Below are 15,823 nucleotides of genomic sequence, written 5' to 3' on the forward strand. Positions count from 1 at the left end.
TGCAACTGCCTCATTGGGTGCACACCTAGGAGTAGCTGAGAGATGCTGGACTGATAGACATACCTTTCCCTAACTTGCAAGTATAATTTTGACAATAAAGAGCTAATTCCCCACTCTGAATATTCCGTGCCCGACAGCACTGTGACCGTCACTTTTTATTCAATCTATTCACTTTCTTCTTCGAAGGGCCGTGCAATTGCATACTTGTTTTGGCCACAATACCTGATAATGCTTACTGTACTTTTAATAGCTATTCAAAGGCTGAAGCCAAATTGGTATCAGTTACACTAGTGCTGGCAAGGATTATGATACTACCAGGATTAACTGGGCTGAAGAGTACTGAAGTGACTGGCAAGGCAGCCAATGGGTAGCATTATTAGAATGAAAGCATATAAAACATCAGTTCTACCCACAGGAATTTATCAGATGGTGCCATACCAGCAGAAGTGGGATACTTCTCTCAGTTTCATACTCCTTAGGCTGTCACACCCAAGTGCAGTGATCAAACTACAGAGAGGAAGGAGAAATCTTCTTGCGCTCAACTGTGGTCCCAAGCTAGATAAGGTAACTGCACCTGTAATTGGGACTCCCCAAAAAGGATCTCTTGTTTTATGTCAGGGTTTGCCAACCTATTACCTGTGAAGGCCTTGCCTTACCCCCAGGCAAGGCCCCCAGAGTGAGCTTTTTATTTTATTTTATTTTATTGTAAGCATCTAGTCCTCCAAGAAAGAAAGTTATGAAGCAAAATGTGCAGGTACCCTTCTAAGCATTTTCTCTGAAATAGCCAGCTTGGCTACTCCTGCCTTTCACAGTGTTTTTACCTGCTGTATGAAGTCAGAGCTATGACTGATAAGTGAATTGTTTGGACACCAGGCAATGGCTGGAAACCCTGGGGATCTAAAGAGTTATGGTCCCCTTGCTTACTGCACTTTTCCTGCTTCTTTCTTTTCTAGTCCTTGGAAGCCCCCTTTGTTTTTCCTCAGCAACCAGGATGCATCTTTCCTGTGTTGGATTTATTTGAGATCAAGTAGTCCCTAGAAGTTATTTCCTGCAAATACTACTCTCCTCTCAAAATGTGAAAACTTTGCAGAGGCTTAGGAATGTTTCCTGCTGTGCAGGAAGTACAGGCCAAACACTTGTTATGGATTCACTGTATAGTAAACTTAGAGCACAGTGAAATCCATGTCTACTCAAAAGTCTGTGGCCATTTATGACTGGTGCCCACAGTACTCTCTCAAAATTTGAAATGTGCCCACTGGTCCAAAAAGGTTGGTGGAGTTGTTATGTCCCTCTACCTCAATGGAGATCTTGTAGTCACACTGAAAACAAAGCTAATACCGGTAGTGGAGCCTTAAAATGGAGTTTCTCAACTGTTTGAGTCCAGGGGAAGTAATTTGATGCTTGCCAAGGACAATAATGGATCATTTGCTCTGGAACAAAGGGTGAGCCCAGGAATGAATTTTAATGTGCCAGTATCCAAGCATCCCCCCACTGAGGATAGATTATAAATGTATTACTGACCCATTGGTATGTAACCATAGGGGATTAGTACATTCAAACATTTCCTGTTTGCAGGGGATTGTTACTAAAAATAGAGCTAAGACTGCAAGAAATATGCTTTTTTTAAAACCACACACATTAGAGTAGTCAGTATTTCTACGGCCCATGCTAATTAATAAATGAGCATTCAAATTCCTAGTGATTATATTTAAGCAGACCACTTAGAACAAACCCTGTTTGCCTAATCTTTAATAAATTAAATTCTTAGCGTCTGAAAGCCAAGGTTTTTACACAAGTTGGTACCATTTATTTTATTTTTTTTGCTTTTGCCCTTCGCAGAACTCCTCCCAGTAGGTAAATCTTTGCTACTTCTATAGCTGGTCCTGCTTTTCTCTTATCCAGAATGCTCATTTATGCCCTATATTTGTCTTTAATACAAGAATTAATACAGACATCACCAAAACTGTTTCTCTTCTGAGGACCACACCTACCCACCCACCCATCCACAACTCACATTATCAGTAATTAATTGCTACACTTAATTGCTTCTCATGCTATGCCAATGTAATGAATGGGAAAAGAGCTAGGAGCATGCCACTTGTTCTTTAAAAAAAACCAAACAAAAGTACTGTATTTGTACAGTGTTTACAGAGGAAGAATACACCACCGTCTAATTTTAATCTTAAACAATGGCATGCAGGTATGTAAAAAGGAAGTAACCTTGCTAATGTTTGTTTCAACAAACTTTTTTTTTAATGCTACATGATGTTGTCATACTGGAGTACTAAAATGACGAGCCTGTCTGTCTCTAATAGTGCAATCCTATAATCAACTCAAGGGACCCAGGTGGCGCTGTGGGTTAAACCACAGAGTCTAGGGCTAGCTGATCAGAAGGTCGGCAGTTCGAATCCCTGCCACGGGGTGAGCTCCCGTTGCTCGGTTCCAGCTCCTGCCCTCCTAGCAGTTCGAAAGCACGTCAAAATGCAAGTAGATAAATAGGGACCGCTCCAGCGGGAAGGTAAACGGCGTTTCCGTGCGCTGCCCTGGTTCGCCAGAAGCGGCTTAGTCATGTTGGCCACATGACCCGGAAGCTGTCTGAGGACATACGCCGGCTCCCTCGGCCTATAGAGCGAGATGAGCGCCGCAACCCCAGAGTCGGACACGACTGGACCTGATGGTCAGGGGTCCCTTTACCTTTTATAATCAACTCAGAAATCAGGTAGAGATAACCTGGAGCTACCGGTACTTCCAGGTAAACTGCACTTGGAACTGCACCCTAAAGCTGAAAAAGTTATTAAATAAAACTAAACAAACAGTCATAAAAATTGCACAGGTATTGGGAAGGACTTAAGACACCTTTATCATCTCTATCACAACAATATCAAATAGGTGTTCGTGATAGTCATGCAACCACATTTCACACAGTAAAAACAGCAACGATGGATGTGTTATCTGGAAAACAAATTCCATTTCCCCAGATACAACTATAGTACATTACATGCTGGAAATTGTAATAATAATAATAATAATAATAATAATAATAATAATAATAATAATAATAATAATGTTCCAGCAATAGAAGCACATATTTGAGAGAATATATCTGGAATAGAAAATACATAACAAATGCCTATCAACTGATCTTGCGGCAAGGCAGATCCCAGATACTAGCCCTAACACATATTCATGCAAATGACTTCAAAAACACCCCAGCTGTTCTTTTCTTTAACAGCCAGATAAATTGCTGTACTGTAAAAATCTGTAGATCACAACTAAATATAAGCCTTTCTCTGTTTACAATTAAGCAAACGCTGAGATATCTCAACGGAAATCTGTTCAGCGACGGCCTTCCTAAAAACAAACAAACAAACCAAGCCAAACAGGCTTGTAATTCCTGTGTGAATGAAGACTTTGAGAACGCTTATTCTGTTTTTCTAAGATGCACTGGACAGAAGGTGGAACCCTTGCACATGGGTGTTTCATGTAGCTTTGGATGAGATCCAAGACTGCCAACCTGAATTCTAGTTTCTCATCCACTAATGCCAATTAAATAAATTGCCACCAATGCATATTGACACAGCTCTTCAAATATTTAATATTAAAACCTTAAAACTATGGTAATGGTTGAAGGGGGGAGTGGGAGGGGAGAGAGAGAGAGAGAGAGAGAGAGAGCGCTGAAAGGGATAGTAAGAAGACTATGAGGTTCAGAATGATGTGCAGTTTGGAGAAAAGATTACAAAATAAAGGGAAAGGCAAAGTTACCGGGTAACCAACTCGTCCTGACTGCCCCTGTGATATTAAATAAGGAAAACAATAAGATCAGTCAATTGCACTTAACAGCAGCAAGGCATCATATATGTAATATAAAAAGTCAGGGGTTGATCTGAAAGGGAACAGAAGCTCTGTAGGGGACAACCCCTGTCCCCTGAGCAGCAGAAGGGCAGAACAGAGCTCATGGCTGGGTATAGTATATCCTTTTTTAATTTTTATCTTCGCATGCCTAAGACCATTCTCCATTACAGGTAGTACTTAGCTAAGTTTTACTCAGAATGCACCTATTGAAATTAATGGACTTAGTCATGTTCTTTAATTTCAATGGGTCTACACTGAGTAAAACTTAGTTGAATACCACCCTATACCACCCTCAGCAAAGATTTAAACTCTCATCCTGCAGGCTTAGACCCAACACTGCATTGAACTGCATTAGTCCACATAAAACAACTTTTTCTAAGAGTAGTTTTCCTACTAACAGGGGATACCTGATATATCTAAGAACTGAAAGCAGTGTAAGAACCCAAAATTCAGCTGAAAAGTAAACTTCAAGTGTCTCTGCTAGTTAATGTGTACATAGTGCTTTCCCCAAACATGCCCTCATGATCCCACTTGATTTTGTAGTCCTTAACGCATCACCACCTTCATTGTTAAAAAATAATTATAGCCAAATGTTTGATTCCGTAGCTCTATGGTCATGCTGTTCAAGTGCAATTGGAATACTCATGGTGAACTTAGAGTGCAATTAGAGTACATGGGCGAACTTTGCCTCCCTGCTTTTTCTTCTTTTTGAGCTACAAGTGGACATCAGCTAGGAGGAGATGAGTCCTTCTCAGGGGGAGAGGAAGAGTGGCTTGCTTCCTTGACTCTTTTGCTTTGCCTTAGGCTGGCCCATTGCCTAATGTTGCTTCCAACCAGAGATATAAATTCTTTTCTGCAAATGCAAGGCAGCAAGAGCTGCATCTGTACAGCAGGGTCAGGTTACACTATGCAGTGTGTACATATAACAGAGGCATAAACCTATATTATTTATATATACATGCAGTAGTGGCATAAAAATGTATTAGCTGACACACTCTTTAATTCTATGCTGCAAAGTTCATGACTCTTCTATTACAACCCTTGAGAAGGTCATGAGCCAAAGGGGAATATGCAAGTATTTTTATGGGCATAAGTTTAATATGTATCGGACATCTGGTTCACTGAATGATATCTGGACAACAGTAACTCAGTTTACACCTTCAGACAAATGTTCTTCCATTTTATTTTTTTTAAAGTTTCTGCCTGCTTAATAAGAAACAATGGCTTTAAATAATGGAGCACTTTGATCCAATCAAAATTCTCCTCACACCAAACTGACCCATTGCGATAATTTTGTTTAGCAAAATAGGAACTCAGAATGAAATACAGGATTGGTTCTGGATATTTGAAGATTACCTGGGGCAGAGGCAATCCATGTACTGTACTCCTTACAGTACCTTTTCAAGTTGGCTCACTTCTTCTTACAATGGGTGACATTCAGATTAGAGGAACTCCTCATAAGAAAGAAAGTTTAGAGATGACAATTGGGAGATGAGGGTGAAAAAGGAGAAAGAATATGTCTCTCCACTTATTTTATCTTTTTTCACCTGCTTTGTTCATGTCACCTCTAAAATGAGAGACATATGTCCACCTCTCACTCCCAGAGTGAGTGCCTAGGGCCAATGGGCCTACCCATTTCGGGAACAGTAGTAAAGGCAGTAGTAATAGTAGTAGTAGTAGTAATAGTAATAATAATACTGAAAATCCAATAATAATGGACTCAGTATGTACTATGCAGTTCAGAACTCTCCTGTGTTAGTGACCCTCCATACTCTCTACCTTACCATACAGAGTGTTTAATAATATTTTGTATGGTTGGTGCTAAATTATGAGAGCATGGTAAATATATCCTTCAGGTTGCAGAAATTACCTACTCAGCATGTGACTTTAATATCCTCTGTAACCAGCTCTTTTGAAGCACTTTTGAACAGCATACTCATTCTACAGACAGGATGGTCAGTCATCTAGCAGCCATAAATACTGAACCACAAAGTTTAATATTTAATATGTGAACCCAATTTATGACAACTGAAAAGTAACAAGCAGCTTTGGTGGCATAGGGAGTGAAGAATGAATTTTCGGCATAGTATGATGCTTTATGGTATGTGTAGTAATGAATTCCTTATGGCTGAAGAAAGAAAATAAAGGGGGGGGGGTTGCTCAGAAGAAACCAATTGTCTTAAATGTAATGCTGTCCAAATACAATAATACTGGGGACAGTAGAAGGACTTTGTCATTGTTGTAGTTAAGTCTTAGAAAGAAACTATGCTTTGCAACTGTGTATTATAACTGTATTATACGGAGGTAAATGAAAACCGTATTTAAGTGAAAAGGGCATAGTTGCAATTCAGTCATAGTACTGTACATCAATTCCAAGTGAAACTGATTGGATGCAAAAATGGAATAAATCTTGCATGAACAGTCCAATTAAAAAAGTAAACAAACTGTGCAGTGGAAGGAGTATCAGGGTCTGGTCTTGCAAGTAGCAATGGATGCAATCTAAAGCAACCAAGTACTGTACAGTCCTTTTAACATCTATGCAGCTCTACATGGAAACACACCATGATAATTCACATGTGTTATTGATAGCTAAATTGGAACCCAATAAGGTTACATTTTCAGTTATAATATTATGAGGTATGGCAAGCAATAACATTTAATTATCTCCATGATTAAAAAAAAATCCAGTGAAAAGTTACTCTAAACAAGTTGGCTATACTTTGTCTCTCGTGAATTATCAGTGAGCACACATTGCAAATTCTATTGTAGCAGTTCCTGCAGAATTGGCTAAAAGACTCTAAACAGAGTGCCAAGCTGTCATACAGCCCAGCATAAATCCTCAGAGCAATGGTTTTAAAATGAGCTCCCACTACCATAGTCAAATTCTACTAATAATTACCAGTGAACCACAAATTCCATGAAACCAGTAGATTAGTGCAGTATCTATATTTTAAAGCCTGAACTGGAGAGTATTTGGAGTAGATCTGTTTCAAAGAATCCAGTTGAATAAAATATATCACTAAAATATGTTTCTCATGAGTTTTCTTTATAACATCCATCACTGGCTTAATGCTCATGCAGGATAACAAAGCACAGGAAGAACAAGTTTTCTACAACCTCCAATTTCTGATTTTTCTGCAGCAAACTCAAGAAGGAAAAAAAGAAGAAGAATAGTTTCAACTCCTATTGCATGGCATGCCTAATGCTCAAGATACAACAGCAAATTTCAAAACTGGCCCTTTGATAAATAAATATCTGAAACCTCAAATCCAACCTCAAACAGTTTAAAATCTGTATTAGCCAATATTAGAAGGACAAGGATGTTTATGCAGGGGATACAGAAGTGGTTTTTTATGTTACATTTTAAATATTAATATGGAAAGCATTTTATGAGCCTTAAGGGTACTAAATTACATTTCCACCATTCACAATTGCAGGCAGGTGCTAAGAAAGATGTGAAATGGGGCACAAAAGCTTCACAAGTGATTAGTAAGAACACACTACCACTTTTGTGAAATTGCCTTAAGTGACAGAATTCAACAGAGTTCTAAATATGTATTTTCTTCCTTGATAGATTTTGGTTGTTTGTTTTACTTCCAGGCGCTAAATAAATTTAAATGTTTATTTGTATTTGCTCTGATATTTGAGAGGGAGTTTACTAATTTGCAGGAACCTCTCTATACAACTTTTATGACCCTAGCTGATGAAATCACAGAGAGCAAAGTTATTCAAAGCAGCTTCACAGCCTGACACATCCCTTGGACCCTTTGACAAATCACACCCACCCCATCTTAATGGGTAAAAGTGAAAAGCTAAGTAGGTAGATCACCCATGCAAGGCACCCCTCCCCTCCTGAGGTGAAACAGGAACTGCCGCCTCCTGCCCCCGTGCTGTGCCCCCACTTCCGCTGCTGCCACACTCTGGCTCTCGCCGAACTGCTGCTCAAAGAGTTGCTGCTTGGCTTCCCGCTGTTGGGGAGCGGAGCAGATTGGCAACATGTCACACAGGAATGCCCCAGCTCTCACCGTCAGGAGCCAGGGTGCTCCTCAAAGTGCTGCCGCTCAGCTTCCCTGGAGGTGAGGGAGCTGCTTGGCAGTGTGGTGGAGCCCTGGCTTTCAGCAAACTTGGTGGGAGCTGGGGCAATCCTTACAGTGTTGCTGCTCACTCAGCTTTAGGTGGGGAAGGTGAGTGGCAACAGTGCATGCCAGAACGCCTCCCTCTTGGCAGCAGAAGTGGTGGAGAAAGCAGAGCATCACCTCTCACACTTCCACTGCCTGAGGCGGGCATTTCATCCTGTCTCTTGGGGAGGCCAGCTCTGCCTCTTCTTCCCCCACTGTAGCTGCCTCCCACTTGCCTTTGCGCTGCTGAAGTACACTGTGCCCTGCTGGATGCCAGAATATACCTTTAAAGCATGTACAAAGCACACACCCCCTAATACACACACACACAAACAAAATCAAGGCACTGTAGTCAATCCCTCAGACAGTTACGATTTCCAGGAACTCTTAAACTACAGTGTCCGGAATTCTTTGAGGGGGGGAAATGCGTTTCAAATGTGCTTTAAAGTTATAGAGCATATAACTGGTCTCTCCCTCTTTATACCCTCTTCATGTTATTGCTAAGGCAGCACATGTAAGGGTGAAGAGTGTAGGTAGGAATGGAAAGCAGAGCTAGGATTTAGATGACTGTCCCATTAAAACACATTTGGAACACTGGTTCAAAACTTTTTTTTTGAGCAAGTTCTGGGCCTGCAGTGTTTACAACTTTCTGAACAACCTCAATTGCGCAGCTCCCCAGCCGCAATGCGGAGCATTTAGTCACAGCTTTGTGCCATCAGCATCAGTAGCAACCACCCCTCAGACATGTTAGAGGCTGCTGGGAGCTGGTGAGGTAATTTAACATTTGCAATAAACAACACAAGCATAAAACAGGCATATTGTTCATTTATTTTTGAGACCCACAAAAAGATGTTTGGGGGAGAAAAATGTTTTTACTAGATTTAAAATGGTCATGTAGGCAGAGAGTGAAAAAAAGCATTTCCCAAACATTTCTATAATGAGCACAGGGAAAAGCAGCATCTGGTACCAATTTATGCCCTAGACACACCTCTACCAAAAGTACTGTTCCCGTGAAATGACACAGAAAGGAAAATAAATGCCTTAACTTTGTTGACTCATGATCAAGAGTAACATCCATGTACTTACTGGAGGACCTGAAAAACAAAACAAAACACATTTAGCATTAATTACAGAGAACAGAGAGTATTTTCCTACCGTGTAAAATGTTCATTCTGGGGATGACAAATTGTGCGAGAACTGCCCTCCTCGAAAGCACGAACAGTACAACATACAGGTATTTCACACTGTAGCATCAGTTCTTAGTGTGGTATTATCATGTCAAATTAGTATACTAGGTTTAGAAAGAAAAGAAAAACACCTCCCCAAAAAACACTTAAAGCAAAGAAAATAGTGAGGCAACTTCACTGTGTGAGTGCTGAACCATTAAGAAAGGACAGAACAAATTTGACTCCTAAGGGTGAAGTTGGAAAAATGTAGGGTCTAAAAAACACCATTTCGGGGCCAGATTAAATAGGGCAGGTGACCATCCTACTTCTAGTTTGTTAAACTTCCAACTTGCATGCCACAAGAGCTGCTTACATACATTTGTGTCTTTTTTGGACACTACAGGTGGTGGATCACATGTTTGGATTAAAAAGGTAAAGGGACCTCTGACCATTAGGTCCAGTCGTGTCCAACTCTGGGGTTGCGGCGCTCATCTCGCGTTACTGGCCGAGGGAGCCGGCATACAGCTTCCGGGTCATGTGGCCAGCATGACAAAGCTGCTTCTGGCGAACCAGAGCAGCGCATGGAAACGCCGTTTACCTTCCCGCTGGAGCGGTACCTATTTATCTACTTGCACTTTGACGTGCTTTCGAACTGCTAGGCGGGCAGGAGCTGGGACCGAGCAACGGGAGCTCACCCCGCCGCAGGGATCTGAACCGCCGACCTTCTGATCAGCAAGCCCTAGGCTCCGTGGTTTAACCCACAGCGCCACCCACGTCCCCCTGAAGTCTAAAGTGGTAGTTTCTAAAGAAGACTTTACCTTGAACTATTTTTTGTATATTTAAATTGGCTCACACTCAAGCACAATAAAGTGAAACCTCTGGAGTGCTAATATTTGTTTCGCTAATAAGGACAGACTCTTCATACCCCAGCTCATTTTGCTATATCCCCACAAAGACCCCTGCCCAACACAGAGGTGAGCATTTAGTTTGAAGAGACTAATGGAATCCACATTTCACTCCTATTTAAAAGAGGCATTTTACACTCTCTTTTCTTTCTCCTTTAGCTTCTTCATGCTCCATTTCCTACATGATCAAAACCAGAAGGATTAAAGGAAGGGGGGGGGGAATGTGGGAAAAATTAAAGAAAAACTGAACTCCCTGGAAAACAATATAAAATGAGAAACATGCTTTTGTTTGTTTATGCAAGTATCTTCAAACACTAAACCTATTTTAAAGCCTCTTTTAATGCCATCATCAACCTGAAGAATGGAATTAATAATCACATTACAGAATCCACTGACTTCACTGTGCCTTACTGTCTGATCCCCAGATCACTTAAGCGGCTGCTTCTGCTGCTTCTGCTGCTGAAGAGCCACAGCTCAGGGTGGTGTGGGAAACCAGCCCCAGTTAAATAGCCTTTTATTAAAGCTAATGTGTTGAATGCAGACTTGGATCCTGCAGGGACTACTGCTTGAGGAAGGGGGAGTCATGCAATTTTCACCAGTATTCCCTGCAGTCTCCAGCACTACCTCCCATGAGGCTCCAAAAAGTTATCCAATCCTTTTTAAAAGGGTAGTGGGTTGTAGGGTGGATTAATCAAAATTGCTTCTTCCCACTTGTGTTTCCCAAGAGAAGAATTCTGCTCATGTTTAGTGTGGATCCAACCTTTTGCACATCTTCATAACACTTCCATACATTGGGTACGGGGGGGGGGGGGAAATTCATGAATTGATGATGGTCCCCTTATGCAGGAAACTATGGCTTTTTATGTCTGCTGACTCTAAGAAGGTAGATGGAAGCACAGCAAGTTCAGTCTAGACCAGAAATTAAAAGGCTTTCTCATACAAGGAAACGTGTTTGTGTGTGTAGAGAACTGAGCTGGAAAAGACTGCTTGTGCTGATGGAACGTTTTGCTTAGCACTACATTGAATGCAACGCAAATCCAACAGCCATGTCTACACAGAAGCAAGTTCTACTGTTCAAAGGCGTCTTCCTCCCAGGTAAGTAGTGTTAGGATTGCAGCCTCAAATGCTCATCAAATCAAAATAGTCTCATGTCTTAAACCAAGCTCATAATTTCAACAGGCCTAACAATTTGTGATTTAAAAAAATAAAAACATTTGCATTGGCCATCGTTAGGCTCTTGGGTCAGCAGCATGATTAGCTGGCAAGTGGAATTGTCATGTGTTACATCACAAAACCACTTTCTTTCATTGTGAAACTAACCTCTACAGGAAACAAAATTAATTTCAAAGATTAATTAGTTCCCAGCTGAACCCTGCATTTCCAGAATTATTTTGTTAATGATCACCCACATTAACACAAGGAACCCATGTTGCTGGACATTTTCTTGGACTTGGCTATGAAATACTTGCAGCTGTGATTAAGTGAAGAAAATCTGAAACATACACACACTATATTTTACAACATAATTGGAAGGGAGGCGTCATTTCATCATCCACATGCAGGCATTGTATTTCAGTACAGTGCATTTCAAAACAAGTTAGGTATTTTCTGTGAGGCAAATTCTATTGTATAGTCTTTTTTTAAAGCCTTCAATCAAGCTTCTAAGTATACTCTATGGGTCCAGGTCCCCTGATTTCAACAGGTCTACTCTGAGGATGACTAGCAATTGATTTCACCATATACCTTTTATTAATAAACTACCACGACATGTCAACAATACTGTCCTCATATTATATCAATGTTGAATGCCCTCTAATGGTATTTCACATCTCAGGGCAGTTCACAGAATAAAATCAGAATATAAAACCACAAAATGCATAATCAAAATAAGAACAACAACCCAGTAACGCCCCCCCCCCCCATTTTAAAAGAGCATAGGATGTCAATAAAATAAACCAAAGGCATGGTTAAAAACAAAGGTTTTTGCCTTGTGCCAAAAGGTATATAATTACACAAATGGGGAGCCACTACAGAGAAGGTCCGTTCTTGTCTTTTATGTATTAGTTGTAAATTATTCCGAGCATAAATGCAGAAGAGTGGGGTAGAAATAACAAACTATCCTTGATGTTGTTAACAGAGCCTAGCTATTTTCTAATCAGCACCACTGCAATCAAATGCCACTCATGTTCAAAAACTTCAGCCAAACTGAATTGCCAACCCCAACAGTAACTAATGAGAAATCTGGAGCGCTGGGAGGCATATCACATTTTAACATTACATTAAACAGTGAGTGCAATCTGGAGAGTTAAATGACAAAGTAATTAACCTTATTAGCTCACATCCGGCATTATCATCTCCCATGTGAAGAGGACTATGTGGGAGGGAGACTCAGTCCGCTGGGGGCACACCTGGAACCTCGTATTCATGGAGATTCCTGAACAATCTAGAAAACTGATATTCCAGCATTCTAAATCATGTAGTGAGTCTCCACAAGTACATGAAGCTCCTCCCCGCTTCACAAGGAGTGATGGGCGACAGGGATGAAGGTGTATCTTAGCATGCTTGTCCCTGTTCTCCTTCACATGATGCTACTTGGGCAGGAGGTTGTTATAATGCTTTGAGAGAGCTGTTCTCTACAGTAATAACAGTATCAATAATAGCGGATGGCTCAGCAAAGATAAATTATTGCATAGCATCTTTTAACTGAATGACTGGTTAAAAAAAAGTTTGAAATATTACTTCCTTTCTATGCAGAGTACTGAAGTCTGAAAGTAATTGGGTGATGGTGCTAATGCTGGGTGGATTAATGCAGACCTGAAGGGTTTTGAGTACACTGTGAAAGTGTGTTAAATGGTAACCATGATGTGATCTTACGTATTGTCAGAGCTGGGCCAAAGGCAAACACACAGTGTGTGGAAAGCATGGATCCAGGAAGCAGAGACTGCAATAGAGCTTCAGATCAGATCTTACTGAAAGGCAGAGGAAGAGCTGCATAAGCCAAACATTGCCTAACAGAGTAAATCTCAAAGCAGGATCAGTCACAGACCAGGGAATACAGTTGAGCCAAGCAGTTTACTGGAACAAAGATGATGGGAAGCAGCAAGTTGAAAGGCAAGCAGGCATAAGAACAAGGGAGCTGGATGACATTGATGTGCTGGTGGGTGGGTGGGTGTTGGGATGTGGCAGTACGGCAGACCAGAGGACAATTTGGACTCTAGATGTGGGTATTCCAAAGGGAAAGTAGAGATTCATATAGACAAGGCCAGAATCTTGATGTCATCTAAGCAAAGATCTAGGCTTTACTTGGAACTATTTATAATCAAATCCTGACCTGGAAAAACCAACAGACTACTTGGGGCATGGAGCCTAGGAAGACAAGACTGTCCCTTTCCGTCCAAGTTTTCACATACTTACAAAACCAGGCATCCGTGTGCAGACCAGGAGGCTCCATGTCGGAACCCTAACATGTCCTGAGGTATGAAACTTAATGGAAGGATGAATTGGTTTTACTTCTCAAGTTGACCAGTACAAAGACTTTGTGGTTTGGCTTAATTACAAGTTATTGGTCAGAAAATCACAAGTCTTCATTTATTCCTCTTAAGAGAAATTTATATGCTCTCCAGGATATATTTTATGACCTATACTGCTTAAGTGATGTATGAATTAGGTGACAAGTAAAATTTCTACATAACGTACCATGAGATAAACTGGCAGAGAAACAGGAATGTTTTACAGGGCAAAATAAGAACATGACAGCAATATATTGTGAAAAAAAGAACCTAAGAATGTAAGAAGAGGCTACTGGATCAGGCCAAATGCCCATCTAGAATTGCTAGTGCTAACTTAGCACCATGGTTACAGCACTTCAAAAACTGGCCATCTTTGGCTGTGATTCTATCTTCATTAAATTCGATGAGACATGCTTCTGATTAGTCATGTACAGGCTCACACCACTTATCACTTACTAAGAAAGAAGAAAACATAAGTCATAAGAGAAGGAATAAAGCTAAAAGACAGCAACTTGCCCAACTACGTAACTAATTTACCCACCTCATTAGGATGGACAAGTGATGTCAAAGAGAAAAACAACTACCAGACTTTTAGAAGACATCTGAAGGCAGCCCTGTTTAGGGAGGCTTTTAATGTTAGATTATTGCATTTTAATGTTCTGCTGGAAGTTGCCCAGAGTGGCTGGGGAAACCCAGCCAGATGGGCTGGGTATTTATGTATGTATGAATTATTATTATTATTATTATTATTATTATTATTATTATTATTATTATTACAGATATGTGGCCACACCAGTTTATATGTCACCTCCTCTATGTGGCTGCATCTCTCCATGTGGAGGAGTTTAGAATGTATGAACTGGCCCTGATCATGCCACAAACACTTTTTGAGATTCTTCTTCATGCTGTTTGCCATGTAGCTGAAAGACTGCTGCCTGAGAAAACAATGCCCTTTAGACTTCTTGGTACAAATGTATTTATCAAAGCACACCCTGCTTAATTAATTAAAAATGTGCACCCCATTTAATTAATTAAAAATTCTCAAAATTACAAAGATGGTGGACTGAAATCACAACTGAACAACAATTTAAATGACCTCATCCAAAAATGCAAGCAAGAAGCAGTTAAAACAGTAAACAAATACTATTCAGTAAAAACTGACTTATTCAGTAAACCGCTATTAAATAGTCCAGCCATAATTTTTTTGTGTCCTGGCTCCCAGCTACTGAACCATATTTGTTCTTCAGAGGATGGCTAGATGACAGGACCGGAACAGGAATTTTCCATTCCCAATTTTAGAAAATGAAATATGACTTTGTATCTGTTGAACATATAACATGATGGAACTTGAGAGAGAGCAAAAGTGATGAGATGAGAGAATTCTTTCCAAAGAGTTTGAAGCCTTGGAACATAGTCCTGCTAGCATTTAAGAAAGCTTGGCTTTGTATACGCTAGGAAGTACGGCTCAGATAAACAATCAAGAGAAACAAGGATAGGGACTGAAGAGTTGCAACGAGGAAAACATGTGGCTATGCAGACTTGTTATGGAGCTCACACTTATTTGGCTTGATGTCATTTAAATACAAATCTATTTAAAATAACTAACAAGCAAACAAACATTCACAGTTCCTGTTCCTGCCTTTTAGGCATAAAAAATGTGTATCTACCAAAGTGAAATTTCTTAGTGCCTGCAGACATTGTGGGGAATGCCTGACATAGACCAAACCCTATGGGCTTGATCATCTCCAGTCAGAACCGACTCACTCATTACACTTATCTCCTAAAACTGTATCCACTACTTGTCTTTAAAAATATATATAACAAAAAATAATTCTTTGTAAGTTAGAAGAGCAGAATTAATGCAGTGGTACCTCGGGTTACGTACTTAATTGGTTCTGGGTAACCCGAAAAATTCAGTTTGTGCATGTGCAAACCAAAACTCCCCGAAAAAACATTTCTGCGCATGCGCAGACTGTGAAAACACTTCTGCGCAAGCGCGAATCGTGCACGCTTCGGGTTGCGCTTCCGGGTTAGCAGAGTTCGTAACCCGAAAAGTACGTAACCCAAGGTACGACTGTAATGCTTTAAGTACCTAAGTAAATTGGCTCCCTAATACTTGTACTTTTTTAAAAATAATAATTGACATATAGCTATTTCAATGGGTACACCAAAAAAGTCTTTAACATGTGCTGAATACAAATACAATGTATGAAAGAGTATACACAGGATGATGCTTGTGACCTGCTTTCAGGAAGATCACCTACTTCCAACTC

General features: G+C 40.4%; 1 protein-coding gene across 34 annotated transcripts in view; it reads right to left on the reverse strand.

Annotated features, from left to right (window-relative positions):
* Positions 1-15,823, reverse strand: part of LOC117041415 (collagen alpha-1(XXIII) chain-like) — a 303,092-nt gene that overhangs the window by 80,617 nt on the left and 206,652 nt on the right. For 31 of the 34 annotated variants that reach the window (XM_033140220.1, XM_033140208.1, XM_033140200.1 and 28 more), the window contains exons 4-5: positions 9,057-9,064; positions 3,763-3,789 (exon numbers count right to left, since the gene is read on the reverse strand). In XM_033140220.1, coding sequence (XP_032996111.1) covers positions 3,763-3,789; positions 9,057-9,064 — 35 coding nt within the window. The remainder of the gene's footprint in view (positions 1-3,762; positions 3,790-9,056; positions 9,065-15,823) is intronic. The other 3 variants (XM_033140185.1, XM_033140199.1, XM_033140214.1) reach the window with 1 other exon arrangement.

This window comes from Lacerta agilis, chromosome 2 (assembly GCF_009819535.1).
Source record: "Lacerta agilis isolate rLacAgi1 chromosome 2, rLacAgi1.pri, whole genome shotgun sequence".
NCBI lineage: Eukaryota > Metazoa > Chordata > Lepidosauria > Squamata > Lacertidae > Lacerta > Lacerta agilis.